Source organism: Argentina silus (genome assembly GCF_951799395.1).
Source record: "Argentina silus genome assembly, chromosome: 20".
Taxonomy (NCBI): Eukaryota; Metazoa; Chordata; class Actinopteri; order Argentiniformes; family Argentinidae; genus Argentina; species Argentina silus.
The window spans coordinates 13,547,435-13,564,414 of NC_139674.1; the positions used below are offsets into that span (position 1 = coordinate 13,547,435).

Genomic DNA, 16,980 nt, shown 5'->3' on the forward strand with positions numbered 1-16,980 from the left:
CTAGTTCACGTCTTCCTCGGAAGAATGACATAGTGAGCGGCCAGAACAATGACATTGATATGGTTAGTACCACAAAGTCAGTAAACATTGGCTTTACCTAACCTTTGCAAAGTGAAGTTTCTGTACACAGCAAATTTGCCGAAAGGTTTTTTTTTTTAAGTAAGATAACGTGTCACTGCGGTGGCTTAATAGCGGATGGCATTTCAAACGGACTCCCTTGCGTATGTGTTTAGGAGAGAGAGGGGACGAGAAGGGGGCGGGGGGCGGCGGCGGGGGGGACGGGGGGGGGACAGTAAAAGCTTAACAAATGGGGTGTATCCAGCGACAGAGGAGCACAGCGCAGTGAGCAGATCAACGGTATTAATGAGGTACCAGAGGAGAGGTGAGACCCCCCCCATGATTACCCCAACGCCCCTCGCTGTGGCGCCTCCACGCACACGAACACATCCAACGGCTCCAAACACGGCGCTCTTCAATTATTCAATGTTTTCACACTCCCGCACCCCGATCTGGGCCGGCGTTGGGGAGGAATTTGCACCGCTGGTGGGGTTGCATTGTCGCCGTTGTGACATAATGAAGTTTTCCATAAACATGAATGTCCCAATTAATGGAAAAAAAAAAAAGTGTGGATGTTTTGTTTTTGCTTCTGGCGTAAACATGCTGCATATTCATGAGTAGAATGTTAATAAGTAATGAGGGGGAGTCTGCAGTCGCCATGGTCACCTAGTTTGAGTCAGCATATTTAGTATTCTACCAGACAGTGGGGCGCACTTTTTTAGCTGACTCAAATCCAAGGATGTCCCGGGGCTCTATATAACATTATGAATGAGGTCTCCAGGGACGCTCCGTCTTATTAAACCGCCCCCCGGAAATAGGGGTTGGCTAACATTTGCAATATTCGGTTCTGATCAACATTATTTTGACGACAGGGAAATAATACAGTTCTGTGACATTCAGTCCTACAAAGCTCCATCTTGCATCAAGGTAGAACCTGTTCTTCCATTGTTTGAACACGAGCCTTTTCATCTTCTTTGAGTGGGCCTAAGTAGCGCAGAGCTAAATCAAGTTGCAAAGCCCTGAATCTGTCACGTTCTGCATGGTTAAGACGGCTAGGGACTGCAATGCTGTAACGTGGCCCTCCTTCAGATTGGATCTTTGAAGGGAGCGGTTGAGTGAGTCTCAGGGGATCTATAAAGATGTAAGATAAGAGTTCAAGGTCTTATTAAAGTCAAAAAGGTGGTTAAAGTGACTGTTAAATAAAAAAAAAGGTAAAACCAAGACTGAATGTAATGAAGTAGCCCAGCTGCATGGGCCATGAACGCGATTAGAAAAAGTAAGGTTCAATGTCAAATAAAATCTAAAACCTAATTATTTCAATGTAAAAATTATTCACATTATCACCTGTGGTTAATCAGAGAAATCTGATTTGAAAGTGAACTATTTATTGGCTTCTGTAGGCTGCATGGTGTAATATAAGCCAAGGCTAATATTCTACTACTCTGGCAGACTCCACAAAATAATGCTGACTCATACTGGGGGTGGCTGGGGAACTACAAATCCCAGTCTAGGTCCCGGACCAGTCTAGGCCTACAGCATCTTTACGAGTGCCATGGCTGTTACCATGGGGACCACCGCGAACACACTCCTACTGTCCCCCCTGAACCTGTGCCTACAGTCTCTCTACTCCTCACTCTGACAACACGGACTGCCAAATCAGCAAGACACACACACACACACACACACACACACACACACACACACACACACACACACACACACACACACACACACACACACACACACACACACAAACACACACACAAACACACACACACACACACACACACACACACACGCTCCCTGATTAGATCAGCCAAACCGCCAAAGGTCAAGAGGCATCCATCAAACCATAGCTTGTGTGTGTCTGTGCTTGGCTTGTTGACATGGGGTACTGAGGTGACGCCTGCAGGCTCCCAGGGCATCGATCCTGTGGTGTGCAATTGTCAAGAGAGTGCAATAACATCGACCAAACAGCACCAAAACAAGCAGCCTAGTTTCAATGAGAACACCCGATTTTAACAGACAAAACAGACATTTTAGGTTATTGTTGCTGGCTACGCAGTGAGGATAATTGCCTGGAGGGGGTAAGTCATAGTGAGGACACACACATTCATTTCCACTTCTGAGGTTCCAGAGCAAGTGTTTTCCTTAGAATGGCGTCCCTCGAGTCAGCCAGTCTTTCAAGCTTTGAAGGCCTCTACTCTATTTCTGAAAAGCAGGCCCAGAGAGTTCAAAACGTAGCCTTGACTTCACAATTCTACTGAATCCTGCAAAAAGATTGAAAGAGCTAAATATTGAACAAAATATGTTATTGTAGGCCTAAGCATGAGGAAGAGACCGTTTTTAAGTGATCTTGAGGAAAGTCTTTGTTTTCGAAATTAGTTGTGTTTTCGAGTCCTTTTTTAGAGGGCCGTCTTCAGAGCAGTGTGTGCGCCAGTGTGTTTGTGTGCAGAGCAGCTCATTACACCGCAGGGAGACAGGGAAGTAAACAACTTTCTCCCCCCCCTAAAAATAATTTCCAACGGTTATGGTCGGTGGTGCCAATGAACCAAACCGCTACTAAAATATTTGTCTGAATGGACTCCACATCGGCTGTTCTTAGAAAACTGTGACTGCTCAAATAAGATTTCAATTGGGTGCTGGGGAGTTGGAGTGTAGCACTGCATTAGTCTTACTTGACACCAATTAGCTTTGTGGAGGCCATGAGAGGAAGCTAGTTGTGCATTTTCCAGGAAGTGGATTGTGAAAAGTCTTCTTTTTTTTTTTTTTTTTTTTTAATGTTTTAATCCAGCAGCAGACCTGGCTCAGCCTCCAGAGGGGCTGTCGCTGGTGCACAACTCAGCTCATCTGGACAGAGGACAAGGACCCCAGAGACTAACACGTCCCCCCCGTCCCCGTCCCCCTCTCTCTCTCTCTATCAAACAGCCAAAGATAAACACACGGCAGCCAGGGAGAGGGAAAGAGAGAGAGAGAGAGAGAGAGGGAAAGAGAGAAAGACACAGAGAGAGAGAGAGAGGAGCCGTGTCTGTCTCTCACATTCAGCTTTCACCTCAAAGCTCCCTCTAGCCAGGCGTTTTCACAGTAACTTTCCTGTGCCAGTTTACTACCCAGTCAAATAATTACTTTGCAGACCTTTGTGGGTAATGCATTATGGGGAACCATTCAAATGCATAGTCTCCAGTGACTGTGACCCGAAGTCAAAATTGTCAATTTATTCATAATTAATAATGGCATAGCTTCAGAATTTCAATCCTCGACACAAAGTCATTAAAACGGCAGTAAAAACCCCTGGACTAAATCATCTTGAGGAAGTAATCAACTTTAGCCAGGCCTCAGTAACTCATTAATACATTACCCCGGGAAAAACGCAAGAAAATGGATAACTTTGTGTACTGAAAACTTTATACATGCTTTAGAAATTCAGCTACATTTGGGGTATGTGTTAATTTAATTTTGACCCCTCAAAGTGAAGGTTTGCCAAGAATAAACTTGATTTTAGAAAACACATATATATAATGCAATCATAAGCAAGAACCGTTGCCTCAAAGAACTATCAAAAAAACACATTTTCTTGTTAGCCTCAGGGAAGTTCTCTTTGTGTCTCCAAGTCGTAAGTAAACACTGAGCCTGATCAGTTGAGGTTACAATCGGAATCTGTCGGAAAAGCTTTCCCTACTGGCCTATGAGGACAACTCGGGGTAATATGATATTTCACCTCAACATGAAAATAGGCTGAACCATCCCTTTACCTTTGGGCAAAGATAAAAAAAGATGGATGTCCCAAATAAAGCTATTCAGTAGACATACAAAGACACATGCGTGTGGATACACAGAGGCTGACCTTGAAAGTTCCCAGCGGACAGGTAGAGCCAGGTGAGCGCTGGGATGAAGAGCAGGGCGAGGGAGGCGGCCAGGAACTTCCTGCGCCCGCGACACATTCCCAGCATCCTCTAGGGCGACGGCGATGGAATCAGAGGCGGAGCGACCTCTATGTAGGCAGCAGCTGTTGGCCAGGGGGGTGCATGGTACTGTCTGGGGGAGGGGGGGGGGGGGAAGAAGGGGGAGGAGGTTAGAGACCAAAGACCAAGAGAGCAGCACCTATCACAAGCTGCGCACATACTGTTTTTGTTCTTGCCCTTCACAGTGAGTGCAAATTCATCACCGATATTTCAGAGATTCAAAAAAGAAAATCATAATAATAATGCATTTTATTTGAATAGCACTTTCTCATAAACCCACAACACTTTACAGGTCAGACACTTCCTCAAACCTATACATTATTCAGAGTTATATTCTCTATCAGTTTCATTATGACTTGTCTGGAGTTTGAATTCAGAATGGGGAAAAATATGGAACGGTACGAGTCGCAATGAATTACAGTCATTGTTTTAGGTTTAACTTGTACATTAAGGTTGAAGACTTCTGAGTGGATTCGCGAGCCTCCAGAGGTAACTAAATGTACTCCCATGAATAATTCATACGAGAAATGAACCTCAAATCCAGCAAGTAAGTTCAGTCCCTTCACCAACTGTGCGTAAATGCAAAAAGTTGGACCAGCAGCAACCTGCCATTTTAATTTAAGAGATATGCGCTTCAAGAAAGGCAGCATGAATCAGACTCACAAATTGTATCGCTTCGTTTTGCATTCAGCCCAGATCGGGCTAGAGATGACCTACCACTTTGGAGGAGCTATTTTAGTCAATTTCCAGTGCGATGTGGAGCAGACAGTACAGAAGGCTCATTATATGATATAACAATAAATCCTCTTTCCATTACAACCGCATTTGTCCAATTAGCCAGTTGACCCCCGAGTCGATTTTTAATCTTCACCAGAGGAGACCTGCTCTCCGTGGGGCTGGGGCCAAGGCAACATCTCCCTGTCTGGCAGGGGAGAAAAAAGTTGGCAAATATACAAGCAGGATGCCGATGATCATAGTGTCACCTCAACCAATTGAGGAGAATTGGGGAGATAGGAGTTTCGCCGTAAAGATGTTGAGGGATTTATTTTCATCGGTGGTTCAGAATGCTTATTGGAATCCGTTACAGGCTTTTGTTGCAGCCCTGTGAGTGAAAAGTTGTGAGGCGTTTGACGGGGTTCAGTGAGGGTATGACGGATCAGAGTGGGCGAGATCCGAGTAACACCAACTGTGGTTTTGATGCCTGGGCTTTGAATCATTTTCAGTGATTGCTGGACCTTTGACCCCTGCTGTGATACGAGCTCTTCCGATTAGTACTGTGATCTTCACGGCTAATGTGACACTGGAGGCATCTCATTAGCATGTGGACTGGAGCCGTCGGGTCAACGAGAGAGCAGAGCCAATGAGGTCGTGAGCGGAGAGTAGATCGGGATAAGGAGGTAGGAGGGGGCGTGTCTGCGGAGAGCGAGGGCAGAAGTTGATATTCAGGGTCACGTCACTGGTGGAAGAACACGCTATGACCTCTCCGGCAAAATGATGCAAGCTACAATTATAAAGCTTTTTACTTTCCTCCCCTTCAACCTTCAGCCAAACCCAACTGCAGAGATTGATGACCCCCCCCTCACCACCACCCACACACACACACACACACACACAGACACACACACACCTTCCAACTCCTTAATTTGACTAAATACTTGTTGAGAGGGGAAAAAGGCGCCTCATGAATCCCGCTGAATCTTTTCTAATCCTGCCCCTCTAATGCAATGCTAAAACTAATGTGAGATCCACACACTCCATTCACATTTACAGCCCTTGCTATAGACATCAACTGGGACTCTCCCCCCTCACAGCTCGACCGTAAGTTAATAGGAAAAGGAATTTAATATCCAGAGCTCAATAGTAAATTTGCGGTGTGTTGACACTAAAAGTGATGAGTGATTATTACGAGGACCACGGTCTATTGGCAGGAAGGGGCCATGGGGAGAGGTACGAGAGGTTCAGCCGATTGATCTCTGCGTTCTCCAGCAAGCTACAGGCGGGTTGGCTGAACTGCAAATTGTCAGAGGCAGAGACGTTTTTCCTTTTCGCATTGGTCCTTTCCAGCACTGTTTTAGCAACTGTGGTGGACGGATGACCAGGCAGGCCAAGAACATCTCAGCTTGGTTCGGCTCTGGAATGTAAATTAGGGGTTTAAGTCCAGAGAACAAGCTATAGGCCAGGGGAGGCTGGTGGAGGTAGATATCGGAGGATGGGCTCAATGGTACCATTCTTCATTCCATTCCATGCATTACAACGAACCCCGTCCTCCGATGTCTACCTCCAGCAGCCTCCCCCTGCTATAGGCCTATGGGTCATACTGATCTTCTCTAGTTCCAACCAGTCCATAAATGGTAGCAGGATCAACTTAGGTGTCTTGAAATTCCAATGTCCAGCATCATCAAAAAGACGGTTTTTTATGGTTGTCTTTGTCAACCTACCGGCAAGGATAGCAGTACTGTTAACATCCTTGCTAATGATAAGGCGGAGACCGTGTACTGAAGGCCAGACATAAATGGTCGTTAAATGAGGCTAGCTGTGAAAAGTGCATTCCTGCCCCTTCATTAACTTGCAGTTCACTTTTGATACACATCGCTTCTTCCAGGGAGATATCTCCAGAGATACCTTGTGTATGTAGTAAAAAAAAAAAAAAGTTTTAGGGTAGAGAGAGAGAGAGAGAGAGAGAGAGAGAGAGAGAGAGGGAGAGAGGGAGACAGCAAATCATTGTCAGCTGTAGCAAATTCACTCTGAGGAGGTGACCTTCCGAACCTGTCCTGTCTGGGAGACAGGGAACCGCTCTGACAAAGAGCGTTGGTCCATGTCCACGCTCACAGCTGGACCAGAGAGCGGGAGTGTGGCCCAAGCGAGGGTGCCTTTCACAGGGAGGGAGGGTGCGTCTGTCTGTCTGTCTGTCTGTCTGTCTGCCTACCTGCCTGCCTGCCTGCCTGTCTCCAGGGCTTGGTGGGTAATGAGGATTCATGGAACCCTCTGGGCTGGCATGGTGACAAATTTCCCTGGGATGAAAGAGGTACAGGTGACAGGGAGGGAGCTCCACTCTCCTCCCCTGCCAGAGCCAGTCCTGCCTCCACACCTTTGTGCTACATGCTGACAGCAGGCACCGAGTTATCAGGCCCTAGCTCAGTTGGTTGGAATACGGTGCTATCAGTGCCCTTTATGTCACAGGTTTGATTCTTGTGGTACATATGACGTTTGACACTTTCAAAGTTGCTGTTTTCTGACTGTAAACGTCTATTAAATAACAGAGCGGTCATTGAACAACCAGTTCCCCCGCATGCGAGGGGAAAGACACACCCCTCTCAAGGCCTGATGTGTGACTGTTGTCGTCAACGTACGTTGTGATATCCAGGTGGAAAACTGGTGGACATCACTGAATACCCTTGAGGAAAGGAGGTGACTCACAGGCACCAGTACTCTGACAGACAGTTCGACAGCCTGCCGTTTGACCTCATCACTACACAGCCAGATATGACATGTTTAGTCTCCGCTGCTTCCTCCGTCTGAAATATCACTTCACAAACCGCAGCAGCACTTTCCTGCACGGAAATTAAATTGTGAACAAGACAAAGGATGTGCATTAGCCTGAAGAGTGCCAGAGCATCTCTGGCTAGAGGGAGATTAATACTGAGCAGCTGGCCAGCCCATAATAATGATTACGCCTTATTTATGTGCATGATGAAGCACAAATTATACTTTCACCTTTAAAAGGCCAGTTATGAAACAGATAGGAAAAGTGGGCATCGGCGTGGTTTGACAAGTCAAATAAACTGAGGCAACCATGAATAGTCTTGGAGCAACAATACCATCAATCTGTCGGAGAAGAAAGTGAAAACTGTTGCCTGTACTGTAAATTCATCATTAAAGAAAGAATGAAAAGAAGAGAGAGAGAGATGGATGTGTTGGATGTCTTCTCAATAGCTGCTCTGTCTGCACAACAGAGTGGCTGGTCCTGGCTCAGGCTGGAGCTCCGGCAGAATTATTAAATCCTTCCAGCCCTGACATACAGTACTGTATGCCCACCTTACAGTGCCACGGTGGTTACCTGAGTGACTGAGTTAACAAAAAAACCAAGGGGGGGGGGGGGGGGGCAACAAATCTGTCAACAAATGGCATCCCCGTCCAATCCCCATTCAATTTCTTAAAAGAGAATAGCCTAACCTTGACACAAAGGAAATACATTCTTAACATTGAAGGTTTGGACACCGCATATGGCAACCCAACACAGCATTCCAATGGACCTGTTGATTTATCTCAGAGATCGTGGGTGGTTGGGCCAATAATGCTTCTTTTTTTTTTCATGAATTTCAAAAACATAATATCCAGTACTGCCTACACATGAGCAGGTCATTGGAGAGCAGAAATGAATTCCCAGACGTAAGCAGAAACTACAGTCGGTGAAATCCCAACGGAGCGTGCATATTGCTTGGTGGAACACTTCAAAAAGTAAATATGACTTTGATTTTCCAGAACAATTCCCTCAGAGCTGAGGGAAAGTCTCACTACAATGAATGATGCTGCTCGCTGTCAGTGTGAGATATTCCATTCAGCGCTCTCAGGAAAACAACTCTGTTGACGGTAATGTAGGGGTTGGTGCTTTTTTACTGCACAAACAGACATACGTTGAATTTGAATGCATTTCCATAAGGAAAGGCATGCACAGTTGCACAGATATACCACTGAGGAGAACAGGGGAGAGAGAGAGACCAAAGGATTTCGGTCGAGCGGCAGCAGTCAACAGTAAATTTCAGAGGAGGGAGAGTGTGAACAATGAACATTATGCTCAATCCATCTCCGGTGTGAAGGTCTGTGTTCCTGAATGATGTGTGGAGCCAAAGTAGTAGAATACTGTGTGAGATACCGTGTGAATACACAGGGAGGACGGGGGCGGGGGGCGGGGGGGTGGGGGGGATGACGGCTTTATAGCGCATCAGGAAAGAGTAAGACGGAGCTGTGGGCCATCGCCTTCTGTCACGATGAGATGCGGTGCGTTACAATGGGAAAACAAACCGTCTCCTGACAGCCCCCTGCTGAGACTCTGAGTGACCATACTGGAGGGTCATCTGGAACATTCCATTGTGATAGTCTACTCGGCTAGGATTTGGTTACTCATTGATGAACTTCATTCCGCCTTTCCTATAATGGGTCTATCCTATCCAAGACAAAAAAAAAAAGTACTGTAACGAGATAGATCAGCCTTGGCACACGCTCCGATTCCCTACTAAAACGAATCCTGAAGTCTACAGTGACACAGTTCATTACTTCAGCACTTGGTGAGGTTTTTTCGGTTCCGTCAAAGTGCTTTAAAAAGAATCTTCTAAATTTAGCCGTCCGCCGATGGCAATTCAATGTGACAGCTGACACTGTGTGGGATTGGAATTCGGAGTCCGGTAATGAGTGCATAATGTGTATTAAGACAAGGAATAAGAAGATCCCTAGTGGGAGAAATCAGCCCTGGGTACGGTAGTAGGGGGAGAGAGGGAGAGCGATGACGCTGTGTCCTGAAACGGTGTATTAGTCTTGTCACTTCTGGTTTGATCCCCAGACCGTCCTTCACTTTGAGCTAGGGGAGCGCCTCATAACTCCCCTTTGAAGTGGGGAGATGAAAGAGGCGCTGTGCCCTCTCCAATCAACCTGTGTCCAGATAGCTGGAGAGGTTGGCTGGGCAGGTGGAGAGAGGGCCAACGTTCAGCCAGCTCTGGAGGCATAGCCGAGGTGATAAGCAAACAGTCTAGACTCCTTCTCAGCACTGAAGTGAGAATATGTTGTTATGTCAGGCAGCCAGAGACAGAGATAGAAAGAAGGAAAGAGAGAGAGAGAGGGAGAGAGGGAGAGAGAGACAGAGAGAGAGAGACAGAGAGAGAGAGAGAAAGAAGGAAAGAGAGAGAGAGAGAGGGAGAGAGAGAGAGAGAGAGAGAGAGAGACAGAGGGGCTAGATGAAGAGGCTCCCCAGTATCTCTACAAGCAAGCAGGGAGGAGCGTTTCACTTTCTACATGATAATCAAGTGTGGCCACAGGTTAAAACAGTAGGCAATTATGCTGACAAGAGTACAGAGATGTACTGTGGGAGTAAATGGGTCTCTTGCTTGGTCCAGAAAAAAAGGAACATATTGATCGGGGGGTGCGGTTTCCTTCCATTTTCATTATGTTTCCAAAGCCGAGAACTTAACATTCAGGTAGAGAAGGCTTCTGGATATTAATGCCAGGGACTATGCGGGAGTTTGAACACTGCGAGAGCACCCAAGGTAAGCAGTGCTAACCTCATTAACGACACAGCCCAGCACAGGACACCCACCGCCAGGGGTTATCATCAACTATGCATTCTGTGTCGATCTACGATACAATGGGAAGCAATTAATCCGGCCCTCGACCATTTTATTTTTTTTCCCCCTGACTTCTCGAAAAGAGGACGACTCATTAATTGGACATATGGGAAGTGACATCCCGTCACCATGGAGACCAAAATTCCCAGTGTTCTTAGTGTTCACCACTCTTCCCCCCCCCCCCCCCCGTCTCCCCGTCTCCCCCCGTCTCCGTGCATGCACCAAGCCTATATACACCGCAAAGCTCAAGTTGCTATCCCCTCTGCGTCGCTGTTTCACCTGGTAAAATCCTCCACTTTCTTACGCTCTGTTACAGTATTTGTTCTCTTCATTCACCTGAAACTGCCTATGCAAATACACATCTCTGGGTTGTGACAGGCAATTGCGGATCTCGCCTGGCTGAGGTACCGCCACACTACGTCAGCACTCTCGAGTCGGTAACAGCACTGAGCAGCTATCTCCAATTCATGCAAATCCTGCCCTATATTTACAAAACAGCTTGAAGATGAACTACGGCTCACAGTCACCGGGGACACAGACCTTTGCTGGTTGGCGTGGAGCAATTAATCAAGGCCAAACTCAGAGCTGGAGGAACGGGTGGAGAAAAATCTGCCTACTGAAACATTTATCTTCACTGCTGCTGTGTGCTTTTTTCGTTTCTCTCTTTTTTTTCCCCCAATAAGTTCTTTGTTGCTTTGAGAGCCAATCGCCCACAGTCAGCGCTGAGAGAGAGAGCAACCTTCTCACCTTCGTCAAACTCCAACTCGAGAGCTCGACACTAGGCCGAGCATCCGCCAACCGCAAACCCCTTCATCCGAGTCCTTACCCGATCTGTTGCTACACTTGGACACTTTCGCAGAATAATAAGAGATTTTTAGGAGTTTATTAATTTTCGCAGATGAGGATAGGTTCCCTACGGGTGGCTCTGATATCTTTCATGATGAAGTTAGTCTCACCCTGATAAAGTAGCGTCATAAATCACACTTCTAAAACCCATTACTGTCGCCGTTGGGAGCGGGCGTCTTTCACTCCGTTCCTACTCTCTCTGACGGCTGTTGCCAAGCGCGGAGAGCAGAGAGGTCTTCACGGCTGCTTCTGTGCCATTCTCCCACAGAATGACCCCCTAAATGTTGTGCGGTAACCCGAGACTTTGTTTGATTTTTATTCCTCAAGGCATTTGAATGTTATGTCGTAACATCCTTGTTTCAGGTGAGCGACTCAGGCCTTCCTAGCCACGGGAGAAGTGGAAGCCTGGTTTAGAAATTGCTTACCATCCAAATAATGTTGGGTGTCAGCCATTTTGTAGTACTAATATGCATCTGTTTTAAGATCAAGCGCCTTGTTTTATAAAAGTTAGCCCTAATTGTGCCTTAGTAATTGTGCTGCTGCGGGAGTTGGTTTAATGATGCCCTGATGCTTAACTGTATACATTCTGTGAAGACTAGAATCTGGGAAGATTATCTCCAATTAGAGAAACGTCTTCCTCAGCTGTAATGTCAGCACACACAACCAATGAGAGGGCTTTGTTCTTCACAGAAACCGTAAGCACATCCCCCATCCCCCAAAGTTGTTCTTCTGTTGCTAATCCACACACATTTCAACTTAATCCAATTGTTGCTGGGCACTCTGCACTGCAAATGTGTCTTTGATGATAAACAAAACATTAGAAAAGTACCAGAATAGTGTTATTCACAACCCATTAAAATGGCAGTGAAGTTTGTTTTCCACAAGCTGCTCAACTCCATACTGTGCAATAACCCATGTACTACATGTGTTGATTCTCAAAAAATGTTATGGGTTTCAACAACGCTACTGTGGAAGATTTGATTTCAGTTAGGTTTCTGTTCAAGTTTCCATTACCATCTGAAAATCACATTAGCTATCTCAGCATGCAGGCACTGCCAGCTTCAGATTCTTTAAGAGAGATGCCCCCTGCAGTTTTTTATGCAGTAGCTCTACGGTCTTAAGCCACTTTTGATCTGGCCCAAAATCAAATGAGTACAATAAGAATGCCAAGACAGTATTTCACCAAAGTTACACACATTGAAGTAAAATCATCCAGATGACTAACTTTAGATGCCTCCAAAAATTGAACAGACGCAATAAACTCTTTATTCCCTCATTAAATCATCATCAATTCGTCTAAGCTCCCCTGACCATCTGGAGGCAGCCTCCAACCTTAGCATTGGAATAGTAAAAAGTATCCACCCGTTTCCAGGAAGTATGCACTTGTGCACTACACCATATGGATCTAAAAGCCTATAATGGGCCTAAGCATGGACTCTTACACCAGCCCTATGCTTTTAAATCCATGTTGAGAAGTCCACAAGTGCACATTTCATGAAAAGGGGTCGCTTTGGGACGCATAAGTTCTGATTAGCTGTGAGGATAGAGGCACTCTGATTCGCTGTCTCCTCAGAATGAAGAGAGAGTGAACCTAGAGAAGCTCCACGGGGAAGAAATGAGGTTGACACGTTCATGCATATTCACCTTGTCTGTCTCCCCGCTATCTCACTGAGAGAGAAGGGAGGCTGCCTGCCATTCTTTCTGTCTTCAGCCTGCTCCATCATCTGTGTGGGAGCTCTGCTAGCGTTCCACTTACTCTGAGAGGGCAGTCAATCACACTCCATCTGTTATGGAAACAGCCCTCTCTCTCTCTTTCTCTCTCTGTCACACACACACACACACACACACACACACACACACACACACACACACACACACACACACACACACACACACACAACAGCTCCTGGCAGCCATTGCTCTATTGCTGAGCTGCCAATCAACAGGAAAGGCTGTCAACAAAACCCCCTTCCAGAGCCGACCAACTGTGACCACACACACAGAGACATCACAGGCACACAACACACAGGTCCTGGGAGGTAACTACTGCACAACACACACCTTTCCATTTACCACTACATCATACCGTTTTTTTACGAATTCACAAGGTCACAAACTAAAATAAAGCACAGAGAAATTCAATGGAGTAATCGTTGGATGGATCCCATGGAGCCTCATCCACTCACTCTATGTGAGCTATGGCTTCCACCAGCACGATGCTGCGCTGGAGCAGACACTATATTCAATTAGAATTGAATTGCACAACAGGCATTTAACACAGTATATCACACTTGACCACAGGCAAAGAGGCCTCTGGTCGAAGATCAATTTGCTTCTATGATACCCTATCGTCCCTCTTACTGATGTTGAAATCAATCAATCATACAGTACACAGAGTATACAGAGAAAGAGGCCTCTCTGAATGCCGGCATAGTTTCTACTGATGTACTGTTGTGCTGTAGCATGTCTTACACGACGCAAAAATAAAATGATCATTCCATCTGTCGGTGCATCCTGGTTTTGTCATCCCTGTAGAGGGGGGTGTCACAGGAGTGAGAATCAAGCCAATCAGAGACGAGGACATGGAGAGGCCAGGGTGGGTAACCAATCTGGGACAGCGATAGAACTGAGGTCAAGACAGGCGTCAGTGGGGTAGAAAAGCGGCCCTGTGGCCTACCTTGGTCTCCAACTGTACCACGTCAATACCTCTTTCTCTGAAGCACAAATCAATAGCAAAGTGCTGGAGGCAGAGAAGAGCCTGACACCTTTTTACAAAACAGATGGTTTGAAGAGGAAGCGTCATGAATCAGACGGTGTGACAGGTATGAGATAAGAAAAATAGAAACAAACAAGAAAATGCATAAATGGTCTAGTGACCGTTTGTAAATCACACGGGAATTACATGGGGTTGTTGCAAGAAGCAACGCAGCATGACACGCAAAAATGAAAATGATCAGTGGGAAATAATGAAGATGATGATATCTCCAACCAGTGAGTTATTTACCAAATTATTCATTAGTTACGTATTAATTTTAGAAGTGTATAATGAAGAGACACTGAGGTTTTGTGACAGTTGGGGGCAGGGAGCCAAATGTATGACAATAATTAGAAGCTATACAGGGAGATAATTGGTGTATCAGTGTGTGTGTGTGTTTGGCTGACTTCATTCAACAACACCTGCCAGAGAGAATCTCCGGGAAGGACAAGATAAAAATCCACAACAATTTGTTTATTTGTACACAGCGGCGGGCTACTGTACTGTAGCTACTTGGCTTTGACAATGACTCTAATATTTCTTATTCATCCAATTACAGAAGATCAAAAAAAAACAGAGAAAACAATATGTACTGCCAGTGCTGTAACATTTTAGCTGTATAAGCGGTTCTGAATTGTTTGATAAATTCATTCACTCAACGACCGACTCTGAATCCCCTTGACGGCAGGTAACAGCGTTGTCAAGGGTAACTGTCAGTGCAGTTCCAGAGGATCTGATCCCAGACCTGCAGTCAGGGAGGGTCAGAGGGGGCTAAAGAGCTGTGGCCAGCCTACCGCCTGACCTGGGACCAGACTTACTGCAGCTCCACTCGACCGCAATGCAGATCTCCCCCTTCCTCTTGTGCCCGAAATTCTAAATAAGCAAATGTTTATCCGACATTTGGCTTGCTAAGTCCTGAGCCCGAGACACCGGAGGTTTTCTATGGCTGACAGGGCCTCGCTCTCGCTCCAGACATTTGCGTTCTAAACACAATGTCTCCATATTCACAAGTCATTTCCACAAAAAATGTGGCATCTTTATCAGTTGAAATGGCAAAAATATCTCCTCATGTCATCCCGTGTGTAACACCGGATCACTATTCTTCTCACTTCTACGTTTTGCTATCTGTGGATAAACTCACACCGGACTCCTGACAGGTTTGGGTCTAAAGAGACCTTCGGTGACATTTGATGCGATCCTTTCAAGTGGGCTGGGTGCCGTCTCCCCGTCGTTATGTATCCGTGTATCACCGGGCAGACCAGATGAAGGACGTCCATGTTCGCAAACTGAAAAAGGGCAGGATTGGTCCGAACAAGGCGAGGCTTTGTGAGGTCACTGCCGAGGGTGGCGAAAGTGAACAATCAATGCCTTGTAGCCCAGTAAGTGATTGGGCTGTTTCAGCCAGCATAGAACAACATAGGCGGGCTAGGCGGGTGGACTAGGAATAGGAGAGATTGGGCTTAAACAGTGCGGAGTGATATGGAGAATGATTTTTCCCTGCTAGTTAAAACAGCCAAAGGGAAAGACACTGTGGAACCAGAAGGGGGATAAACAGAGTGATTCATAGACTAAACAATCTTATCATCTGTTATCAGTCTGTGTTTAGGCAGGTTTGTTACATCCCCTTTGAGCCTATAGGCTTGTTGTGTTGAGGGAGTAGGGGGAGCAGGAGGCAGGAGAGGCAGAAGTCGGACGACGGTCTCATTGCAAGGCATGGAACGGAATGAGGAATGGTGTCAAATCTGTGTGCTTGATACCGTTCATCGTTCCGTTCCATGCATTGCAATGAGCCCGCCCTCCGATTTCTACCTCCACCAGCCTCCCCTTGTAGGATGTTTTGATCAGATTACCTCTGTTTGAGAGTCCTTCTATCAATGTAAGGCGTCAATATGAAATATGAGCTGCAAAATCCACAAAGAATGTTCAGAAAACACTTATGTGCTTGTTGCTATGTTACTTGACCTCATACAACTAAACCAGTCTCTCTTCCTAAGCTATTATGACTTCTCAATTGACCACAGTTACACAATATAATTATAACCTATCCCTCTCTCCCTTTCCCCTCATAATGACACATTGATGTCTCATCAAACACCTAAGATAATCAATGGGCAATTTATGATGAGATCATTTTAATTCTATAGTATGATTGCCTGTCTCCTTTTCTGGCTTACTGCAGACTCCAGATTCATATCAGGCATTTAGGGCATTTCATTTACACAGCAAAAGGCCATCAGAGAGGCATATAGAAAATGCAATCACACCACAGAATGGCCTTGTGCATTCTGATAACACCGATATTCAATTAAGCTGACCCCCGCATGCGCCTGTTCACTCCTCCATATTCTGAAGTAATCTCAGGCGATCCAAGCCACAGACACACTCCCGTCAATACTCCTTAATGTTACACACAAGGTCCTCTATCTACCATTACTACAGTACGCCAAACGCAGAGAGGCTGTCTTACACCATCACCATTGTTAATGCACATCTACAGTATTAGGTATTGATTCCAGAGGATTAAGCTTACAAGTCTTGACAGCATAAAAAGTGCCAGCTTCCATGCCTTCATAATTCACTGCATTTGTAAAGTGGCCCTTCTTAGTGGTCTAGGACGCCAGAGAGAGCATCTGTACTGTGTTGGCCTCGCGTCATGAAGATATACAGTGCGCTATGGGAAGATAACGATACATTTATGTTGTCATTTCGTCTCTAATAGGGCATCTAAAAGCGTATTTCACACTGGTGTCATTCTGCTCTCTCTCTCTCTCAGGGAGGAGTCTGTTCTTCCCCACCCAGCCAGTGCCCTGGAGAGACTCTCTGGAGGCCAGGCATCCATACACACATCTTTTCCATTTTGTAGCCCACATATTTGGTTTTAAGGTCAAGTCCCATGGTCCACTTCAATAACATTTACAGCGGTAACAGCGTGATGATTGCTGACTGAGATGCGTGATTTCATGGCGAGCAGCTTTAACGGGGAAATCAATGATGCAGTCCACAGCACCGGATTCTTTGTTGTTAC

The 16,980-nt window shown here is 45.9% G+C and overlaps 1 protein-coding gene across 1 annotated transcript in view; it reads right to left on the reverse strand.

Moving 5' to 3' along the window:
• large1 (LARGE xylosyl- and glucuronyltransferase 1) overlaps positions 1 to 4,007 on the reverse strand; it is a gene marked incomplete at its 5' end in the record, with an annotated part of 43,100 nt that extends 39,093 nt beyond the window's left edge. Inside the window, one exon of the mRNA XM_083692519.1 lies at positions 3,902 to 4,007. Within this exon, the coding sequence (XP_083548645.1) occupies positions 3,902 to 4,007 (106 nt within the window). The remainder of the gene's footprint in view (positions 1 to 3,901) is intronic.
• Positions 4,008 to 16,980: the final 12,973 nt, after the last annotated feature.